We start from the raw sequence: 21628 nt of genomic DNA, 5'->3' as shown, positions 1-21628 counted from the left end.
CAGTACAGCTGCCGAAAAACCGCACTGTCCTGTTTCTCACATCTGTCTTCCGTCTGGACCTTTAAATACTGCGAGATAGGTAAACAATCTGGAGGAGGGACCCTCTCATCCACTGATACCACTCTCAGCCAATGAGCGAAAGATCCCTAATCACTGTCAAGTAACTATCTTTGCCATTGGCTTGGAGCATGAAGCGGTCGCTAGGGAGCCACTCAAGCGTCGCGCTGAGCATGGTCCGGTGCTACTGTGTAGTAAACCAAGTAGAGCGAAGCGCAGCGCGAGAGTACCTGCTACTTTCCACTTGCTACTTTCCACTATGCGCGGTGCGGTGAAGCAAACCCACCGCTCTTGACGCCCCTACTGTATATCTGGTGCGGTTATCTCTCGCTGTGTGCACTTGGCTACAGTTGTAGTTTTTAAAGGTGTTTGAATTCGACTCTCGTATAGGCTGCCTATTTTAATTGAATGTATGGGATTGCCCCAACGTTTATTTTCAAATCATTTACGTTTAATGCAAGTCGTATAGCTTCTTCATGGCGTCTCAACAGCAGTCAAGAATTCAGTCGTATCTGGAGAAAAATAAAATTGGACCGCTGTTTGAGGTTAGTGCATTCTTCATTTCAACTAGCATATTTCACCTGTGCATGGCATTGAATGGGACCCGCATGTTTTGCTGCAAGCCTGCAATTTATCAGCATCATGAGGCTATGCTTTGGTTTCAATGTAGAAACTTAGATTGATAAAATAGCCTACATGAAAGCGCGTACTATTAAATATAAAAACTAGGTTATACATGTATGGAAATTACAAGACCTTCTCCCTGCAGTGAATTGGGAAATATAGAGAGCGCACCCCTTTCTGTCTGATAACGATCATCATCACAGATTCGATCTGCCTGCAAGATTGTAGTACGAAACCCACTCTCTGTAAATGTAGCTATTGGAAAATATCATTATAAGGTAGCCAGTAGTGGTTGTCTTGTCGCATTACTTTCCCTGGCTACCAAGCATGCATGTCCTGGTCGTAGGCATCCACCCCCCTATGATTAGAAAGAGAGAGATGTTTCTGAAAGGTCCCGACGGGTTTACAGGCAGCACAACGTGGGCAATATCATTCTGTGGAGCTCTAGGTAAAAGCGGTCAGGATAAACTGAGGTATCACACTGACACTGTGCTTGGAGGTTCCAAGCGGCACAAATGTTCACTGAAGAGAAGCAATAATGCTTTGTTTTTATAGACAAAAGCACAATTAAAAGTGAGACATAGTCTAATAGAAGGGAAGAATACATTATTAGGTAAATCATCTCACTCATCCTTCATCACAAAATGATCATTGCATTTCATCTGCTACAGTAATGTTTGACTTGAGATCATTGCCTGTTCTACCGTCTGACCATATTAAAATAGTGTACTGCATCTATATGGCTGTTTGGCTGGAGAGTGTTGTTCTCTACCTAGCTACCTTTCTGTTTGTGTAGGGAGTTAATGTAGGTGCTATCGTACAGTATATAGGCTGAGTTGGAACATGCAGATGCGCAGAATAAAGAGATAATTGCTGCAAGGCATCTGCCTGAAGGGGTACTGATTTAAGTGTGTGGGAAGGTTTGCACGTCTGTGGGAATCTGTTGTCTTCTGGTTTTCATTGACGTCTGTTTGAATGTTGTGTATCAGTCTGAGTTAATGACAGTATTGACTACCACAGCTATACAGCTACAGATACAGTAGCACATATAGACTACCCACTAGGCAAAACTGGTTGAATCAACATTGTTTCAATGCCATTTCAACCCAAAAAATTCAATGTGATGAATTTTCACCCAACTTTTTAACTAAATCCAATGACATGGTGAAATGTTTTGTTGATTTCACGTTAGTTGACAACTCAACCAAAATGAAATCAAAATGACGTCTGTGCCCAGTCGGTAGCAGCATAATAACTGGTTTTATTCTTGTAGATTCCTCCTTTAAATGTATCAGTCTGAGTTACTGTAACGACAGTTGTGCTTACCACACCCCATCATGTTGGTATGATAAAAAGGGTCAGTCATGCTTGTTTGCTTCCCAAATGGAACCCTATGTAGCAGAGATGGTGCCATTTGGGACACATTGGCTGTTTCTCTAGACTGTGTTGGTATGATATCCCAGCTAGAAGAGTCCGTCATGCTTGTTTGCTTCCCAAATGGAACCCTATGTCGCGGATATGGTGCCATTTGGGACACATCAGCTGTTTCTCTAGACTGTGTTGGTATGATATCCCAGCTAGAAGAGTCAGTCCTGCTGGTTGTGTAGACGGTAGAGTCATATCTAATTAGAGGGTCAGATGGGGAGATTAACCCTCAGATGCTAGGGAGACACCGACGCCGCACAAACACAGACTGTTTCTCCCGAGGCTCCTCCACACACACACATACACCATCTGCGGTAACAAAACTGAGTGTGTGTTGTGTTGCGTCGGGACATGTTTTTGTGGGAGGTTAAGCGAGAGAGAGCGAGAGAAAGAGATACAGATAGAATGAGAGACAGAGAGCAATGCTTGAGCGTGTGTGCAAGTATGGAAATCTGTGTGTGGTGGTTGTACATGCACTGTGTGTGTGTGTGTCCTCTTGCAGGTGTGTCACAAACTTCTGATCAGGTTGTCCTTTCCACTGAGCTGCGAATGTAGCCACACACACACATCACACTGCATGTTAATCAGTGCTGGCTAGTATCAAAGAGTGGCCCGGGCCAGCCAGCCCAGCACAGTGGACAGCTGCTAACGTAGCGACTATAGCTGTATACACTCACATCACTGCTCCCTGCTAGCGTGACTATAGAGCTATAAACTCACATCACTGCTCCCTGCTAGTGTAATGACTATAGAGCTATAAACTCACATCACTGCTCCCTGCTAGTGTAATGACTATAGAGCTATAAACTCACATCACTGCTCCCTGCTAGCGTGACTATAGAGCTATAAACTCAAATCACTGCTTCCTGCTAGCGTGACTATAGAGCTATAAACTCACATCACTGCTCCCTGCTAGCGTGACTATAGACCTGTAAACTCACATCACTGCTTCCTGCTAGCGTGACTATAGAGCTGTAAACTCACATCACTGATTCCTGCTAGCGTGACTATAGAGCTATAAACTCACATCACTGCTCCCTGCTAGCATAGCGACTATAGAGCTGTTAACTCACATCAGTGCTCCCTGCTAGCGTAGTGAATATAGAGCTGTACACTCACATCATTTCTGATTGCTAACGTAGCGTCTGTAGCACTGTATCCTCACATCACTGCTCCCTGCTAGCGTAGCGGCTATAGCTCTGTACACTGACATAAATTCTGACTGCTAGCCTAGATATTATAGCACTGGCATAACTGCTCCCTGCTAGCGTAGCAACTATAGCGCTGTACACTGACATCGCTGCTCTCTGCTAGTGTAGCGACTATAGACCTGTAGACTCACATCAATTCTGATTGCTAACGAAGCGACTATAGTGCTGTGCACTGATATCACTGCTCTCTGTTAGTGTAGCGACTATAGACCTGTAGACTCACATCAATTCTGATTGCTAACGAAGCGACTATAGTGCTGTACACTCACATCACTGCTCTCTGTTAGTGTTGTGACTATAGACCTGTAGACTCACATCAATTCTGATTGCTAACGAAGCGACTATAGCGCTGTACACTCACATCACTGCTCCCTGCTAGCGTAGCGAGTATAGCGCTGTAAACTCAACAATTCTGACTGCTAGCATAGTGACTAATGAAATGTACACATCACTGCTCCTTGCTAGCATAGCGCTAAAATACAATTCTGACTGTTAGCGCAGTGACTATTGTGCTGTACACTCACAACAGTGCTCCCTGCTAGGGTAGCGACTATATAGGTGCACACTCACGTACATTTTGACTGCTAACGTAGCGACTATAGAGCTGTACACTCACATCACTGCTCCCTGCTAGCATAGTGACTAGCGCTGTACACTGACATAGAGTTGAAGTCGGAAGTTTGCATACACCTTAGCCAAATGCAGTTTTTCATAATTCCTGACATTTAATCCTAGTAAGAATTCCCTGTTTTAGGTCAGTTAGGATCACCACTTTATTTTAGAATGTGAAATGTCAGAATAATAGTACAGAGAATGATATATTTCTGATTTTACTTCTTTCATCACATTCCCAGTGGGTCAGAAGTTTACATACACTCAATTAGTATTTGGTAGCATTGCCTTTAAATTGTTTAACTTGGGTTAAATGTTTCGGGTAGCCTTCCACAAGCTTCCCACAATAAGTTGGGTGAATTTTGGCCCATTCCTCCTGACAGAGCTGGTGTAACTGAGTCAGGTTTGTACACGCTTTTTCAGTTCTGTTCACAGATTTTCTATGGGATTGAGGTCATGGCTTTGTGATGGCCACTCCAATACCTTGACTTTGTTGTCCTTAAGCCATTTTGCCACAACTTTTGAAGTATGCTTGGAGTCATTGTCCATTTGGAAGACCGATTTGCCACCAAGCTTTAACTTCCTGACTGTCTTGAGATGTTGCTTCAATATATCCACATAATTTTCCGGTTGGGATGGCTTCACGGTTGGGATGGTGTTCTTTGGCTTGCAAGCCTCCCACTTTTTCCTCCAAACATAACGATTTTCAGAATGGCCAAACAGTTCTATTTTTGTTTCATCAGACCAGAGGACATTTCTCAAAAAAGTACAATCTTTGTCCCCATATGCTGTTGCAAACCGTAGTTTGGCTTTTTTTATGGAGGTTTTGGAATAGTGGCTTCTTCATTGCTGAGCGGCCTTTCAGGTTATGTCGATATAGGACTCGTTTTACTGTGGATATAGATACTTTTGTACCTGTTTCCTCCAGCATCTTCACAAGGTCCTTTGTGTTGTTCTTGTATTAATTTGCACTTTTTGCACCAAAGTACGTTCATCTCTAGGATACAGAACGCGTCTCCTTCCTGAGTGGTATGACGGCTGCGTGGTCCCATGGTGTTTATACTTGCATAGTATTGTTTGTACAGATGAACGTGGTACCTTCAGGTGTTTGGATATTACTCCCAAGGATGAATCAGACTTGTGGAGGTTTCAATTGTTTTTCCTGAGGTCTTGGCTGATTTCTTTTGATTTTCCCATAATGTCAAGCAAAGAGGCACTGAGTTTGAAGGTAGGCCTTGAAATACATCCATAGGTACACCGCTTCTAAAGCCATGTCATCATTTTCTGGAATTTTCCAAGTTGTTTAAAGGCACAGTCAACTTAGTGTATGTAAACTTCTGACCCACTGGAATTGTGATACAGTGAATTATAAGTGGAATAATCTGTCTGTAAACAATTGTTGGAAAAATGACTTGTGTAATGCACAAAGTAGATGTCCTAACCGATTTGCCAAAACTATTGTTTGTTAGCAAGAAATTTGTGGAGTGGTTGAAAAACAAGTTTTAATGACCCCAACCTAGGTGTATGTAAACTTCCGACTTCAACTGTACATTCTGACACTCGCATCAATTCTGACTCAGACAAACAGACCTGCCTGGCTGTCATTATGAGAGACACCCTCTCTCGGTCTCTTTGCATTTTTTCTCTTTCTTCTTTCTTTCGCTCTGTTCATCTCTCCCTTTTACCTCTTCATCTCTGTTTCTTGCCTCTCGTTTTCTATCTCTCTGTTTCTCTACCCTCTTTGCTCTCTCTCACTCTGTGACATGATGAGTGAATATAGAGTTCATATGTAGTGAAGGAAGGAAGACATGAAACCCAGCGTAGCTATCAGAAATGATTAAAGAGATGAGTATGTGTCTAGGTGTTTGCACCCTTAACGGAGTTGCCAACAACCGGATTTATCTGGTTTTCAAGGATACAGCTAATTCAATTTAGCTTCCTTTTCTCCTGGATACCGGATGTGCCAACTCCGCTCAGGCGTTTATTTTGTGCCTGCTACCTTAGGTTAAGGTGTTTGTAGCTGATTCCCTTGAAAGCTGAGTTTGTAGCTGATTCCCAAACAAGCTTTTGTCATATGGACCCCCCAGTGTTCAGTAAAATGCATCTAAGACTGAGGATGCGTCCCAAAATGGCACCCTATTCAAATCTAATTTTATTGGTCACATACACATATTTAGTAGATGTTATTGCGGATGTAGCAAAATGCTTGTGTTCCTAGCTCCAACAGTGCAATTCACAACAATACACACAAATCTAAAAGTAAAAGAATGGAATTAAGAAACACATAAATATTAGGGCTAGCAATGTCTGAGTGGCATTGACTAAAAAACAGTATATACATATGAAATGAATTAAACCGTATGTAAACATTATTAAAGTGACCAGTGATTCCATGTCTATGTACATAGGGCAGCAGCTTCTAAGGTGCAGTGTTGAGTACCTGGGTGGTAGCCGGCTAGTGATCGCAATTTAACATTCTGAGGGCCTTGAGATAGAAGCTGGATGATGTCGGAGTGTACAGGCCGTGCCTCGGGTGATTGATGTCCTTGATGATTGCTGGCGGTGCAGTTGCCGTACCAGGCGGTGATACAGCCCGACAGGATGCTCTCAATTGTACATCTGTAAAAGTTTGTGGTGGTCTTAGGGGCCAATTAGAATTTCTTCAGCCTCCTGAGGCTCTGTGTGGGTGAACCATTTCAGACTGTCAGTGATGTGTATGCCGAGGAACTTAAAGCTTTTCACCTTCTCCACTGTAGTCCCGTTGATGTGAATAGGGAGGTGCTCTCTCTGTTGTCTCCTGAAGTGCACGATCAGCACCTTTGTTTTGTTGACTTTGAGGGAGAGGTTATTTTCCTGGCACCACTCCACCAGGGCCCTCACCTCCTCCCTGTAGGCTGTCTTGCCATTGTTGGTAATCAGGCCTACTACTGTTGTGTCATGTGCAAACTTGATGATTGAGTTGGAGGCGTACGTGGCCACGCAGTCATGGGTGAACAGGGAGTATCGAAGGGGGCTGTGCACATACCCTTGTGGGGCCCCTGTGTTGACGATTAATGTAGTGAAGGTGTTGTTTTTTACCTTCTCCACCTGGGGGCGGCCCGTCAGGAAGTCCAGAACTTAGTTGCACAGGGCGGGGTTCAGACGCAGGGTCCCGGGTTTAATGATGTACTTGGAGGTTACTATGATGTTGAAGTCAATGAACAGCTAAATGCCTTTCATGATCGCTTTGAGGCAAGCAACACTAAAGCATGCATGAGATCACCGGCTGTTCCGGACGACTGTGTGATCACGCTCTCCGTAGTTGATGTGAGCAAGACCTTTAAACAACATTCATAAGGCTGCGGGGCCAGACGGATAACCAAGACGTTTACTCAGAGCATGCGTAGACCAACTGGCAAGTGTCTTCACTGACATTTTCAATCTCTCCCAAGTCTACAATACTTACATCTTTCTAGCAGACCACCATAGTCCCTGTGCTCAAGAAAGCGAAGGTAAACTGCCTAAATGACTATCGCCCCTCAATCACACTCCATACTGCCCTTTCCCACCTGGACAAAAGGAACACCTACGTGAGAATGCTGTTCATTGACTGCAGCTCAGCGTTCATCTCCATAGTGCCCACAAAGCTCATCACGTTCTAAGGACCCTGGGACTAAACACCTCCCTCTGCAACTGGATCCAGGACTTCCGGACTGGCCACCCCAGGTTGTAAAGGTAGGCAGCAACACATCTGCCAGGCTGGACTACAGGAAAAGGAGGGCGGAACAGGCCTCCATTAACGTTGATGGGGCTGTAGTGGAGCGGGTCCAGAGTTTCAAGTTCCTTGGTGTCCACATCACCAACAGCGATCACCAGCGATCATGGTCCAAACACACCAAGACAATCATGAAGAGTGGACGACAACACCTTTTCCCCCTCAGGAGACTGAGGGCATGGGTCCACAGATCCTCAAAAGGATATTATACAGCTGCACCATCGAGAGCATCCTGAGTGGTTATATCACCGCCTGGTACAGCAACTGCTCGGCATTCGACTGTAAGGTGCTACAGAAGGTAGTGCAGTCGGCCCAGAACATCACTGGGACCAAGTTTCCTGCCATCCAGGACCTATATACTAGGTGGTCTCAGAGGAAGGCCCAAAAAAATGGTAAAAGACTCCAGTCACCCAAGTCATAGAATTTTCTCTCTGCTACAGCATAGCAAGCAGTACCAGAGCGCCAAGTCTAGGTCCAAAAGGCTCCTTAATAGCTTCTAGCCCCAAGCCATAAGACTGCTGAACAATTAATCAAATGGCCACCCGAATATCTACATTGATTGCGATTGCATCATATGTGGATCTATTGGGGTGGTATGCAAATTGAAGTGGGTCTAGGGTGTCAGGTAAGGTGGAGGTGATAAGATCCTTAACTAGCCTCTCAAAGCACTTCATGATGACAAATGACTGCTACGGGGCAATAGTCATTTAGTTCAGTTACCTTTGCTGTATAGCTTTGGTCCAAAGTAGCACTATTATATCGTCAATAGGGTGTGGTCATTCCACAATAATGGAATTACGCTGAGAATCCGATTGTTCCCTTTAAAAATGTAATGCTAAACAAACACATCTGTAGACATTGAAATCAAGGCCGGTCTGGACCGGCCAAAAAACGACGCTTGTGGATGTTGAAATCGAGAGGCCAGGGCTGACTGACAAAAATGTGACCACTTTTCAACGTCCATGGACGTCCGGTATCGGTCGGTGCTCAGTGGGTGAGGATGCTGGTCACAGTAAATGGGAAGAGAGGGGGCTTATGGGTAGGTGTCAGTAAGAGCCCGGAGAGGTAACATAACTGGACAGAGATAATAGAGGCAGAGAGAGGGAGGTGTTTTCCAGATTGTTTATTAAACACGCACGCTTCGACCGCCAGACGACAGAAAGAAATCAGTTATCAGCTGAACATAACAGTATGCCAGTGGAAGGGAGGACAGTAGCAGACTACGGTTTGTGACTATTATGATTTCCCATTGTAGCATATTAAATTGCTGTAATTTCATTACAGATTTTTCAGTATTTATTTTTAAATTTGACCTTTATTTTACTAGGTAAGTCAGTTATGAACAAATTCTTATTTTCAATGACAGCATAGGAACAGTGGGTTAACTGCCTGTTCAGGGGCAGAACAACAGATTTGTACCTTGTCAGCTCAGGGATTTGAACTTGCAATCTTTCGGTTACTAGTCCAACGCTCTAACCACTAGGCTACCCTGCCACCCTGGTAATGGCAGGGTAGCCTAGTAGTAACAGAATTACAAGTTTTAATCACTTAAAACATTTTATATCAGTAAAAACACTAACTAATTGGCAGGTCTACCTTTACGTGTCACTTCTGTGAACTTTCATTTTCCTCCCTCATGGTGAGGGAGAGACATTAGAAAATATCTTAAAGCCAGGTGGGTTTTTGGTGGCAAAAATAAAAGGTAGGAAGCAATGTTCTTTAAACTTAAAAAAAGCAAATCAAATTCAAATCAAATTTATTTATATAGCCCTTCGTACATCAGCTGATATCTCAAAGTGCTGTACAGAAACCCAGCCTAAAATCCCAAACAGCAAGCAATGCAGGTGTAGAAGCACGGTGGCTAGGAAAAACTCCCTAGAAAGGCCAATCATTTCTCCAAAACTAAATATACGTGTTGACATTAGTTGACAGGTATTTACTTCAACATTATTGTGTGGTGAAGTATCTCTAATACCTTTTAAATACTATTTCTGGTAGATGTTAATTACAATGTTTAAAAATGTTTGCCTTCATTTTCCCAAAATATAGACTTTTTTTGACACCCAATTTGATATACTCCTATGAACTTCACATGTTGGTGCTCATGGGTACATTTACATGGACATGACCAGTGACATTTGGGACATATGCTTCTTGATCATATCAGAGTCTATGTCATGTTAACACACTTTACAGAATTCTGTGAATATAGTGCATGAGTACATGTGTGTCTGCGTGTGTGTGTCGGCTTGGGTCTTTGCGGTGTCGCATAGCACAGAATGTATCTGACTGGCATTTTGATGAGAAAGCCTATCTCTATTTCACTACTGTTGTTTCATTGTTATAAATGGTTTTCTTCAGGAAGACTCCTGTCCTGGCTCTCTACAGTAACATGTTAATGGCACAACCTTAACAAGACAACAGTGCCATTTTAACCATGTCTGTTTGCAGGACATTGCACAACTTATTGATTGTGACTTGCAATTCTAGGAGGGTATTTCATGACATAAAGACTTGGTTTTATGTCTCTTGTAGGTGTGTTGTTTCTGCCTCTCTCTGTTTCTCTCTCTGTTTCTCTCACTCTCTCTCTCTTTGTGTGTTCCCTCTCTCTGTGTTTCCCTCTTTCAGAACATTGGACTTTACTGTGCCCAGGGAATCCAGGGTATTGATTGTGGCTTGTAGGAGGGTATTTCATGATAAGGGCTGGTTGGTTTCGTGTCTCTCTGAGTTGTGTGTGTGTGTGGCTCTCTAAGGTGTGTTGTAGGAATATGACCCACCCCCCCTCCTCCTTGGTCTCCACGTCAACCCCACAATGAGGTCATCCTGCGTTCAGTATGCATGTACAGTAGGCAGTAGACTCCACCTGAAAGATTCTCTTTCTCCCTCCCTCTCTCGTTCTTTCTCTCCCTCTCTCACTTTCTTTCATTCTCTTTCTTTCTCTATCTCTCTCTCTTCTTCACCCCCTCTCGCTATCTTTCCCCCTCTCTTTCTTTCTCTATCTCTCTCTCTTCTTCACCCCCTCTCGCTATCTTTCCCCCTCTCTTTCTTTCTCTATCTCTCTCTCTTCTTCACCCCCTCTCGCTATCTTTCCCCCTCTTTTCTTTCTCTATCTCTCTCTCTTCTTCACCCCCTCTCGCTATCTTTCCCCCTCTCTTTCTTTCTCTATCTCTCTCTCTTCTTCACCCCCTCTCGCTATCTTTCCCCCTCTCTTTCTTTCTCTATCTCTCTCTCTTCTTCACCCCCTCTCGCTATCTTTCCCCCTCTCTTTCTTTCTCTATCTCTCTCTCTTCTTCACCCCCTCTCGCTATCTTTCCCCCTCTCTTTCTTTCTCTATCTCTCTCTCTTCTTCACCCCCTCTCGCTATCTTTCCCCCTCTCTTTCTTGCTCTTTCTCTCTCCCCCTTCCTCCCTCTTTCTCTCACCCTTTCTCTCTCTCTCTTTCAATTAAATTCAATTAGCTTTATTGGCATGACGTTACAACGTACATATTGCTAAAGCTTACTTTGGAGATTTACAATGTTAACATAATTAAAATAACAACCAATCAATGCTGTCAACGGGACAACAGTAACAACAATCTCTCTCAGAGTAGATGTTGGAGGAGTGCAGTGATATTATAAACGGTCATTTATCCACCTCTACCCTGTCAAATCAATGGCTGTAACTAGTGATACTGTGTGTACTCTATGTAATCCACCTGCGTCATGATTCAAATATGTGTCCCAAATGGCCACCTATTTCTTATAGAGGGCTCTGGTCAAAAGGAGGGCATTATATATGGATCAAGGTACCATTTGGGACACATCCCCAAGTGTCTCTTTCAAGGTTATTAAAGAACGTTTGGAGTACGTGTGATACTATGGACATAACACTCTGACACAATCATCAGAGCTCTGACATGTCAATGACTGAGCTCATCTGGCAAATCTAGAGCTATAGGAATGGCAAGGTAGATGAGCAACGTTCATTGAGCTATAACTGTGTAGGCCTGTGTGTCAGTTTCAATATTTGTGAGTCAACTCATCGGTATTTGCTCCCAACTAATAAAACTGTTACTTGAAATGACCCTGTCAACCGTATAATTTAATATTACACTAAGATATTGAAAAGAGAGAAGGTATTTGTCTAAACAATACCTTCCAAAACTTGGAGCTCCACTCCAGAATAATTGTGGAAATTCAACTATTAATTATACACCATGGCATATTCCCGCCTGTCCTTTGGGAGAACGAGCTACTAGTCTCTTCCAATCAAACACCTACTCTTCCCAATTATTTAGCAGTCACTAAAAACTCTGTCCTTTTTAATGTTCTCTCAGAGCTCTTATGACACCCACTGTTATTTCTATTTCCACTGTACAGTATAATTGATGCATGAAAAGGAAAAGGGCCAACTGTATATGAAGGTTAAGTTCCAAATGTCACCCTGTTTCATATATAGTGCACTACTTTTAACTAGATCCCTATTGGCCCTGGTCAAAAGTAGTGCACTGTTCGGGAATAGGGTGCCAATTAGGTGGCAGAGTAAGTAGTGAAATGGGAGGGTGGATAAAAGGTGTTAGGCTTTGGTTCTGTGTGTCTGAAACTTGGAATTATAATAGTTCCTACCATGATCAGTCAATCAAATCCATCCAATTAGGTCACCTCGGGTTTTATGTTTGAATAGAGGGATTGTTATAAATAGATGATACAATAGAGGAAACAGAAAGCACTGAACATAGCCAATTCCCCAGAGAACGTTGGCTTTGCCTCTTAGTTTGTTTCACTGGTGAAGTCTTCTTAATGAGATAAACTGTACATGTTTCAGTGGATGGGATTTAGCTGTGAGCTTTAGTGTGTGTCCCAAATGGCACGCTATTCCTTTTCATAGTGCACTACTTTTGACCAAAGCCCGTGGGGAATAGGGTGCCATTTGAGACCCAGCCTACAAGTTCTCAGCCTACAAGTTCTGTTCAGTTCTCCCCAGGAGGAAGCGCCTGCTTAATGAATGACTGTGTTTATCAGGGAAAGTTTTACTAGCCTCAGGACACGGACAATGCAAATGTGTAGCTGACAGAAAACTTTAATCTTTTGGAAATAAATACTTAATTATCTATCGAGAACTAAAGTCTTGTTCTGTTCATTGTTGAACTTGTGATGAGCGTTCACACTTTCCACTGACTTCCCATTTTTCATTTCCTTTTTAGATGATTTAATGTATTGAATTGTGATGCATTGCAGTAGATTCTACAATATCAGCATTATAGCAACCCATGAACACGAGTAGCATAAGTATGAACCACACACCACACACACACACACACACACACACACACAGTAAACAACATGTAGCATTAACTGTATTGCATGTGGATTTGATCCTACAGTAGTTTGCAGTTCCCAAGAAAATAGTGTACCCACATCCCTGACAGGGTTCATGGGATTCGATACTCTCATCTCCACTCTAACCTCATCTACATTCAGTTGTACTACATTGTGTGTGTGTGTGTGTGTGTGTGTGCTCAGCATCTCCAGGGTCTCAACAAACACAGTTCTATATAGAGGTCACTCAGAGTAACAGCATCAGTCTCTGACCTCTATTGATCTTCTGCTTTTCTGGGTAACTGATAGGAGGCAGAGAGACTGAGTGTGTGTGAGAAAGTGGGTTGGGCTGTGAAGCCCACAGGTTGTACTTTATGCTGCTTATGCTACACTACACTCTGAGAAAAAGGGGATATCTAGAATCTGAAAGAGTTCTCTGGCTGTCCCCATAGGAGTACCCTGTCCCCATAGGAGTACCCTTTTGGAACCCTTTTTTCTAAGAGTGTACTCTGTTAGTGATCCATAGCATAGACTGATCAGTCACTGAGTAATATTACATGCGCAGTAATACTTTGATATGAATCTGATAATGGCAGTAGGCAGATTATGCAATCGTCATGTAAACACCTTACTCTGCTTATCTTAATAAATGTATCACTAGTCACTTTATACAATGGCACTTTAAATAATGGCACTTTAATAATAACGTTTACATATCTTACAACACTCATAACACATGTATATACTGTATTTTATACCACGTATTGCACCTTGCCTATCGCTCATCCATGTACTTATATGTACATATTCTCATTCACCCCTTTAGATTTGTGTGTGTTAGGTAGTTGTTGGGGGAACTGTTAGATTACTTGTTAGATATTACTGAACTGTCGGAGCTAGAAGCAGAAGCATTTTTTCTACACTCGCATTCAAATCTGCTAACCATGTGTATGTGACCAATGCCATTTGATTTGATCGGCGTACAGTCAAAATCGAAGTAATCATCGAAGTAAGCATCGAAGTAAGCATTCCAGCGGTGTATTTGATCTGCGAATGTGTCAGCACCAGCCGAGGGAGCCTCTCTCATTAGCGCCAATGAAGTGAGTTCGGAACAACTGAACGTCTTAGAAGTAGTTTTCACATAGAAACTGTATATGTACAAACTCAGAATCAAATATGCTTCCCAAAAATAACATGATCCCTGTAGTAGAACGTTTGTTTTGATTGCCGATTTCCTGCATTTACCAGAGTCCCATCGGGTAGCCTGATTTCAAATGTGTCCATGTAAACAGAATTATTAGGGACATCGTTCTTCTTGCAAAGTATGTCAACGTTTTAATGTAACTATTCAATTCATTGGCATGGAATCATACTCACTGTGTGAGTTAGTGGGACAAGAGTCGGGATTGGGTATGCGGTACTCCTCATCAATAGAGGTTGTTTATGCTGCCTACTCTTCACACATTTGCTGCTGATCCGTACTGTTTGTGTTCGGGGAAAGAGGTTGGCAGTAAATTGGGATCGGGGTAGGAGAGATGTTCCAGTACCTTTTTGGATGAATAACACACAATCAGACATTGGCCATAGAAGATTTAATTCATAACTGCGTGACTGCATGGCCAGGCACGACTCCAACACCATCACCAGGACAACAACCTCTCCCTCAACGTGAGCAAGACAAAGGAGCTGATCGTGAACTACAGGAAAAGGTGGGGCTGTAGTGGAGTGGGTTGAGAGTTCAAGCTTCTTGGTGTCCACATCACCAACGAACTATCATGGTCCAAACATATCAAGACAGTTGTGAAGAGGGCACGGCAAAAACTTTTCCCCCTCAGGAGACTGAAAAGATTTGGCATGGGTCCCCAGATCCCTAAAGGGTTTTACAGCTGCACCATCGAGAGCTTCCTGACCGGTTGCATCACCGTCTGGTATGGCGACTGCTAGGCATCTGAACGTAAGGCCTATATACTGTCAGAGGAAAGCCCATAAAATTGTCAGAGACTCCAGTCACCCAAGTCATAGACTGTTTTCTCTGCTATCGCACGGCAAGCGATCCCGGAGCGCCAAGTCTGGGACCAAAAGGCTCTTCAACAGCTTCAACCCCCAAGCCATAAGACTGCTGAACAATTAATAAAATCGCCACCGGACAATTTACATTGACCCCCCTTATCTATGCATAGTCACTTAGTCACATAGTCACCCCCACCTACATGTACAAATTACCTCAACTAACTTGTACCCCCCGCAACCTGACTCGGTACTGGTGCCTCCTGTATATGGCCTCGTTATTCTTATTGTGTTACTTTTTATTATTACTTTTCATTTTAGTCTACTTGGTAAATATTTTCTTAACCCTTCTTGAACTGCACTGTTGGTTAACTTCTTGCGGATCATTGGGACGCTACCGTCCCACCTGGCCAACATCCGGTGAAATTGCAGAGCGCCAAATTCAAATGACAAAAATCGTAATATTAAACATTCATGAAAATGCAAGTGTAATACATCAGTTAAAAGTTTACCTTCTTGTTAATCCAGCCGCTTTGTCAGATTTCAAAACGGCTTTACGGCGAAAGCACACTACAAAACAAATGGTCCTTTGTTCGATAAAGTCCTTACTTTTTTTGTGATATAAAGAAGTTTCATTGGCGCGCTTGACTCAGTAATCCACCGGTTTCCCTCGTTCAAAATGCATACAAATGAATCCCACAAGTTACCAATAAACTTCTTCCAAACATATCAAACAATGTTCCTGATCAATCCTCAGGTACCCTAATATGTAAATAAATGATCAAGTTTGAGACTGAGAATACCGGAGACCATTACCGGGGATAAATAACGAAGTGCACGCCCTCACCGAAACGCGCAACAAACACTACAGCCAAAATGGGAGCCACTTAGAAAAACTTCAAATTCTAGCTTATTTTTCAAAAAACAAGCCTGAAACTCTTTCTAAAGACTGTTGACATCTAGTGGAAGCCCTAGGAACTGCAATCTGGGAGGTCTTCCTTTTATATTCCCATTCCCAGCCATTGTAATCAGTGGTGAGCTGATTACAATGGATCTGGATGGATTGTCCTCGGGTTTTCAGCTGCCATATCAGTTCTGTTATACTCATAGACATTATTTTAACAGTTTTGGAAACTAAGAAAACTTAGTGTTTTCTATCCAATACTACCAATTATATGCATATCCTAGCTTCTGGGCCTGAGTAACAGGCAGTTTACTTTGGGCACCTCATTCATCCAAACTTCCGAATACTGCCCCCTAGCCCGAAGAAGTTAAGGGCTTGTATGTAAGCATTTCATGGTAAAGTCTACACATGTTGTATTCGGCGCATATGACAAATACAGTTTGATATGATTTGATCATCAAGTTTGCCGATGACACAACAGTGGTAGGCCTGATCACCAACAACGATGAGAGAGCCTATAGGGAGGAGGTCGGAGACCTGGCCATGTGGTGCCAGGACAACAAACTCTCCCTCAACGTGATCAAGACAAAGGAGATGATTGTGGACTACTGGAATAGGAGGACTGAGCACGCCCCCATTCTCATAGACGGGGCTGCAGTGGAGCAGGTTGAGAGCTTCAAATTCCTTGGTGTCCACATCACCAACAAGCTAGAATGGTCCAAACACACCAAGACAATCGCGATGAGGGCACGACAAAGCCTATTTCCCCCCAGGAGATAAAAGATTTGGCATGGGTCCTCAGATCCTCAAAAGGTTCAACAGCTGCGCCATCGAGAGCATCCTGAGTGCTTGCATCACTGCCTGGTATGGCAACTGCTCAGCCTCCGACCGCAAGGCACTACAGAGGGTAGTGCATACGGCCCAGAACATCACTGGGGCCACCCAGAACCTTTTTAAAAAAAACAATTTTTTACTTAACACTTTTTTTTTTAAACTTTTTTTTTTCTTAAAATGTGATTTGATTTTTTAACATAATCCTGGACAGTCAATTTATTTTAAAAGATTATCATAATTTGGAAGATATCTCTGTAAATTTAATCCCATGTGGTGGTATGTTGGATGCAGTGGCCACTGAGGGATCTAGGAACATAGTATGTTGGATGCAGGGTCCACCGAGGTATCTAGGAACATGGTATGTTGGATGCAGGGGCCACTGAGGGATCTAGGAACATAGTATGTTGGATGCAGGGGCCACTGAGGGATCAAGTAACATGGTATGTTGGATGCAGGGTCTACTGAGGGATCTAGGAACATAGTATGTTGGATGTAGGGTCCACTGAGGGATCAAGGAACATGGTATGTTGGATGCAGGGTCCACTGAGGGATCAAGTAACATGGTATGTTGGATGCAGGGGCCACTGAGGGATCAAGGAACATGGTATGTTGGATGCAGGGTTCACTGAGGGATCAAGAAACATGGTATGTTGGATGCAAGGTCCACTGAGGGATCTAGGAACATGGTATGTTGGATGCAGGGGCCACTGAGGGATCAAGGAACATGGTATGTTGGATGCAGGCTCCACTGAGGGATCAAGTAACATGGTATGTTGGATGCAGGGTCCACTGAGGGATCTAGGAACATAGTATGTTGATGCAGGGGCCACTGAGGGATCTAGGAACATAGTATGTTGGATGCAGGGTCCACTGAGGGATCTAGGAACATAGTATGTTGGATGCAGGGGCCACTGAGGGATCTAGGAACATAGTATGTTGATGCCGGGGCCACTGAGGGATCTAGGAACATAGTATGTTGATGCCGGGGCCACTGAGGGATCTAGGAACATAGTATGTTGATGCAGGGGCCACTGAGTGATCAAGTAACATGGTATGTTGGATGCAGGGTCCACTGAGGGATCTAGGAACATAGTATGTTGATGCCGGGGCCACTGAGGGATCAAGTAACATGTTGGATGCAGGGGCCACTGAGGGATCTAGGAACATAGTATGTTGATGCCGGGGCCACTGAGGGATCAAGTAACATGGTATGTTGGATGCAGGGTCCACTGACTGAACATAGGTTGATCTACTGGGGATCTACATAGTATGTTGGATGCAGGGTCCACTGAGGGATCTAGGAACATAGTATGTTGGATGCAGGGTCCACTGAGGGATCTAGGAACAGGAACACGTTGACCCAGAGTTATTGGAATCATATTGAGATAGATTCACAATAACCACTTGGGAGAGAAGGTTGGGATACTGCATCTCATAGTAGAGAGTAGAGAATAACCTTGAGAAGTGAGTCTATCCAAACGTGCTTCAGTCCCCCAACCCCACCAAGGCTCTTCAGTAAAGGGGGTAGTTTGTCATTTAGCCTAGACCCAACCTCCCAACCAATTTGTTTATTCATTCACCCATCTATTTAAATCTACACCTCGATACAAGGTCTACAGCTTTGTCCCGAGTGGCACCCAATTCCCTACTTTTGTCCGGAGCCCTATGGACCCTGGTCAATAGTAGTGCACTATATAGAGTATAGATTGCCATTTGGGACAGACACAACATCAATGAATAGAACATGAGAAGGTGCTCTCCTTCAGCACTTAGCTGACCACTGACCATTGATTATACAAGACAGTGATGTTGTGTGTGGGTTTGTAAGTCTCCTTATTATACAGGACAGTAATGGATTTACCGTCACATGGGAAGGTGACCTATTGTTTACGTCCTACAAGATAGCAAGGCCAAATAGAGAGGGAGAGAGATGCCATGTATATGGAGGTAGAGTTAATTAGTTTGACTCGTTAGTCACCTTGGTAAAGACAATGGATACGTCCCAAATGGCACCTTATTCCCTTTATAGTGGACTACTACCCATGGGCTCTGATCAAAAGTAGTGCACTACATAGGCAATAGGTTGCCATTTGAAACCATGCATAGTTAGTGGTCACAGTGCAGCAATGTAATATAGTTCATGACGGGGGGAGTTTCCTATGCAGAAAAACCCTGTGACCCCAGTCTTTATGTTGGTATATATCTATCCTTCATTTGGACAGACTGAAACAGGAGCAGAGGAGGCTGGAGAGGGGAGGATGGCTCATAGTAATGGCTGGAGTGAATGGAATGATTCCATTCATTCCATTTCAGCCATTACTGTGAGCCCATTCTCTAATTTAAAGTGCCACCAGCCACCACTGAACACGGGTATATTTTCAGTCGGACCAAACTAAGCAATACTTCAGTAGCTCGCAGACAATTGTGATCTTTATTAGTTCTCTCTAATAGAATCTGTGGAGTGACAAATTGAATGCTGCGGATGCACACATAGATGTCAATAAAATCAATTTTTAGAAGAAGGATTGTGTTTCCCTGGTCGTAATTGATAATGACTACATGACAGCAGGATTGAAACCGTAGCCCATTTAATCAACGGGTCTTGTCTCTGAGGAGGAAGGGAGGAAGGTAAGAGCTATTGATGCAAGGACTGTCCATCCATGTTATCAAATATATAGTTTTAACCATGGGCTCTATTCCATCCGTGTCATCAAATATATAGTTTTAACCATGGGCTCTATTCCATCCGTGTCATCAAATATATAGTTTTAACCATGGGCTCTATTCCATCCGTGTCATCAAATATATAGTTTTAACCATGGGCTCTATTCCATCCGTGCCATCAAATATATAGTTTTAACCATGGGCTCTATTCCATCCGTGCCATCAAATATATCGTTTTAACCATGGGCTCTATTCCATCCGTGTCATCAAATATATAGTTTTAACCATGGGCTCTATTCCATCCGTGTCATCAAATATATAGTTTTAACCATGGGCTCTATTCCATCCGTGTCATCAAATATATAGTTTTAACCATGGGCTCTATTCCATCCGTGTCATCAAATATATAGTTTTAACCATGGGCTCTATTCCATCCGTGTCATCAAATATATAGTTTTAACCATGGGCTCTATTCCATCCGTGTCATCAAATATATAGTTTTAACCATGGGCTCTATTCCATCCGTGTCATCAAATATATAGTTTTAACCATGGGCTCTATTCCATCCGTGTCATCAAATATATAGTTTTAACCATGGGCTCTATTCCATCCGTGTCATCAAATATATAGTTTTAACCATGGGCTCTATTCCATCCGTGCCATCAAATATATAGTTTTAACCATGGGCTCTATTCCATCCCTGCCATCAAATATATAGCTTTCACCATGGGCTCTATTCCATCCGTGTCATCAAATATATAGTTTTAACCATGGGCTCTATTCCATCCGTGCCATCAAATATATAGTTTTAACCATGGGCTCTATTCCATCCGTGTCATCAAATATATAGTTTTAACCATGGGCTCTATTCCATCCGTGCCATCAAATATATAGTTTTAACCATGGGCTCTATTCCATCCGTGCCATCAAATATATAGTTTTAACCATGGGCTCTATTCCATCCGTGCCATCAAATATATAGTTTTAACCATGGGCTCTATTCCATCCGTGCCATCAAATATATAGTTTTAACCATGGGCTCTATTCCATCCGTGCCATCAAATATATAGTTTTAACCATGGGCTCTATTCCATCCGTGCCATCAAATATATAGTTTTAACCATGGGCTCTATTCCATCCGTGCCATCAAATATATAGTTTTAACCATGGGCTCTATTCCATCCGTGCCATCAAATATATAGTTTTAACCATGGGCTCTATTCCATCCGTGCCATCAAATATATAGTTTTAACCATGGGCTCTATTCCATCCGTGCCATCAAATATATAGTTTTAACCATGGGCTCTATTCCATCCGTGTCATCAAATATATAGTTTTAACCATGGGCTCTATTCCATCCGTGTTGCGGACGTTCAGCATTTCAGCGTGATGGAAATTTAAGGGCAACGTTCCCACGTTTGTGTAGACTGCATTCACGGGTAAACGCTGCATAATGGGAAGTAACCTTTTACATTTCTATCACACAATCTGTAATACTTCAGCGACACAGATTGAATAGAGCCCCATGTTTTAAGGCTATACAGTGTTTGTTTATATTTACACTTTTTTTTAGGGGGGGGATCAGTTTTAATATTGCAGATAGATTGTGGATTCCATCAATGTAATTGTCTGCATCATTTCCAATGCTCCATATATTTTTTTGTAAATATATATATTATTTTCTCCTAAACTTACCACACCTCCCTTAACTAGAGTAAACTAATGGACAACAACACTTAGGCTTTTACTTCCATACTATATACATTTTACAGACACAGTATATTTTACATTAGTTATTGTTTGTTTGTTCTTAGTCCCATCCGTCATCTATATTTGCATTGTTTACAAACATTGGAGTTAAACAAGCTTATAATTTTGGTTCTGATGGTGTACGGCAGTTGAACTAAGCTCATTAGGCCTTTCTAAACTATATTCTGTAAGAATCAATGGGCATATATCATTAATTTATAAGTCCAAAGATGGATGTAGTAACTAAGGATGCTAGTTTTAAATACTCGTATAAGACGGGGTTAACACAGGTCCCCTGCAGCCAGACACTATTAGTGTAATTACTGTAGAGAGCTGAACACACAGCCTTAGGCCTACCATCCACCGTCCTGGGAGGAGAGAGAGGGAGTGGGGGAGAGAGAGAGAGGGAGTAGAGGAGAGAGGGAGGGAGTGGGGGAGAGAGAGAGGGAGTAGAGGAGAGAGGGAGGGAGTGGGGGAGAGAGAGTGGG

The 21628-nt window shown here is 42.9% G+C and overlaps 1 protein-coding gene across 3 annotated transcripts in view; it reads left to right on the top strand.

The window, feature by feature from the left end:
- The first annotated feature begins 209 nt into the window (after positions 1 to 209).
- lg29h8orf34 (linkage group 29 C8orf34 homolog) overlaps positions 210 to 21628 on the top strand; it is a 168809-nt gene continuing 147390 nt past the window's right edge. For all 3 annotated transcript variants that reach the window (XR_006080322.1, XR_006080323.1, XM_042308945.1), the window contains exon 1: positions 210 to 602. Coding sequence is in view for 1 of the 3 variants with exons in the window: in XM_042308945.1 (XP_042164879.1) it covers positions 534 to 602 (69 nt within the window). In the remaining 2 variants the exon portion in view is untranslated. The remainder of the gene's footprint in view (positions 603 to 21628) is intronic.

This window comes from Oncorhynchus tshawytscha, linkage group LG29 (assembly GCF_018296145.1).
Source record: "Oncorhynchus tshawytscha isolate Ot180627B linkage group LG29, Otsh_v2.0, whole genome shotgun sequence".
NCBI lineage: Eukaryota > Metazoa > Chordata > Actinopteri > Salmoniformes > Salmonidae > Oncorhynchus > Oncorhynchus tshawytscha.
The sequence above is the reverse complement of the archived record's forward strand: the minus strand, read 5'-3'. Positions and strand labels throughout refer to the sequence as shown.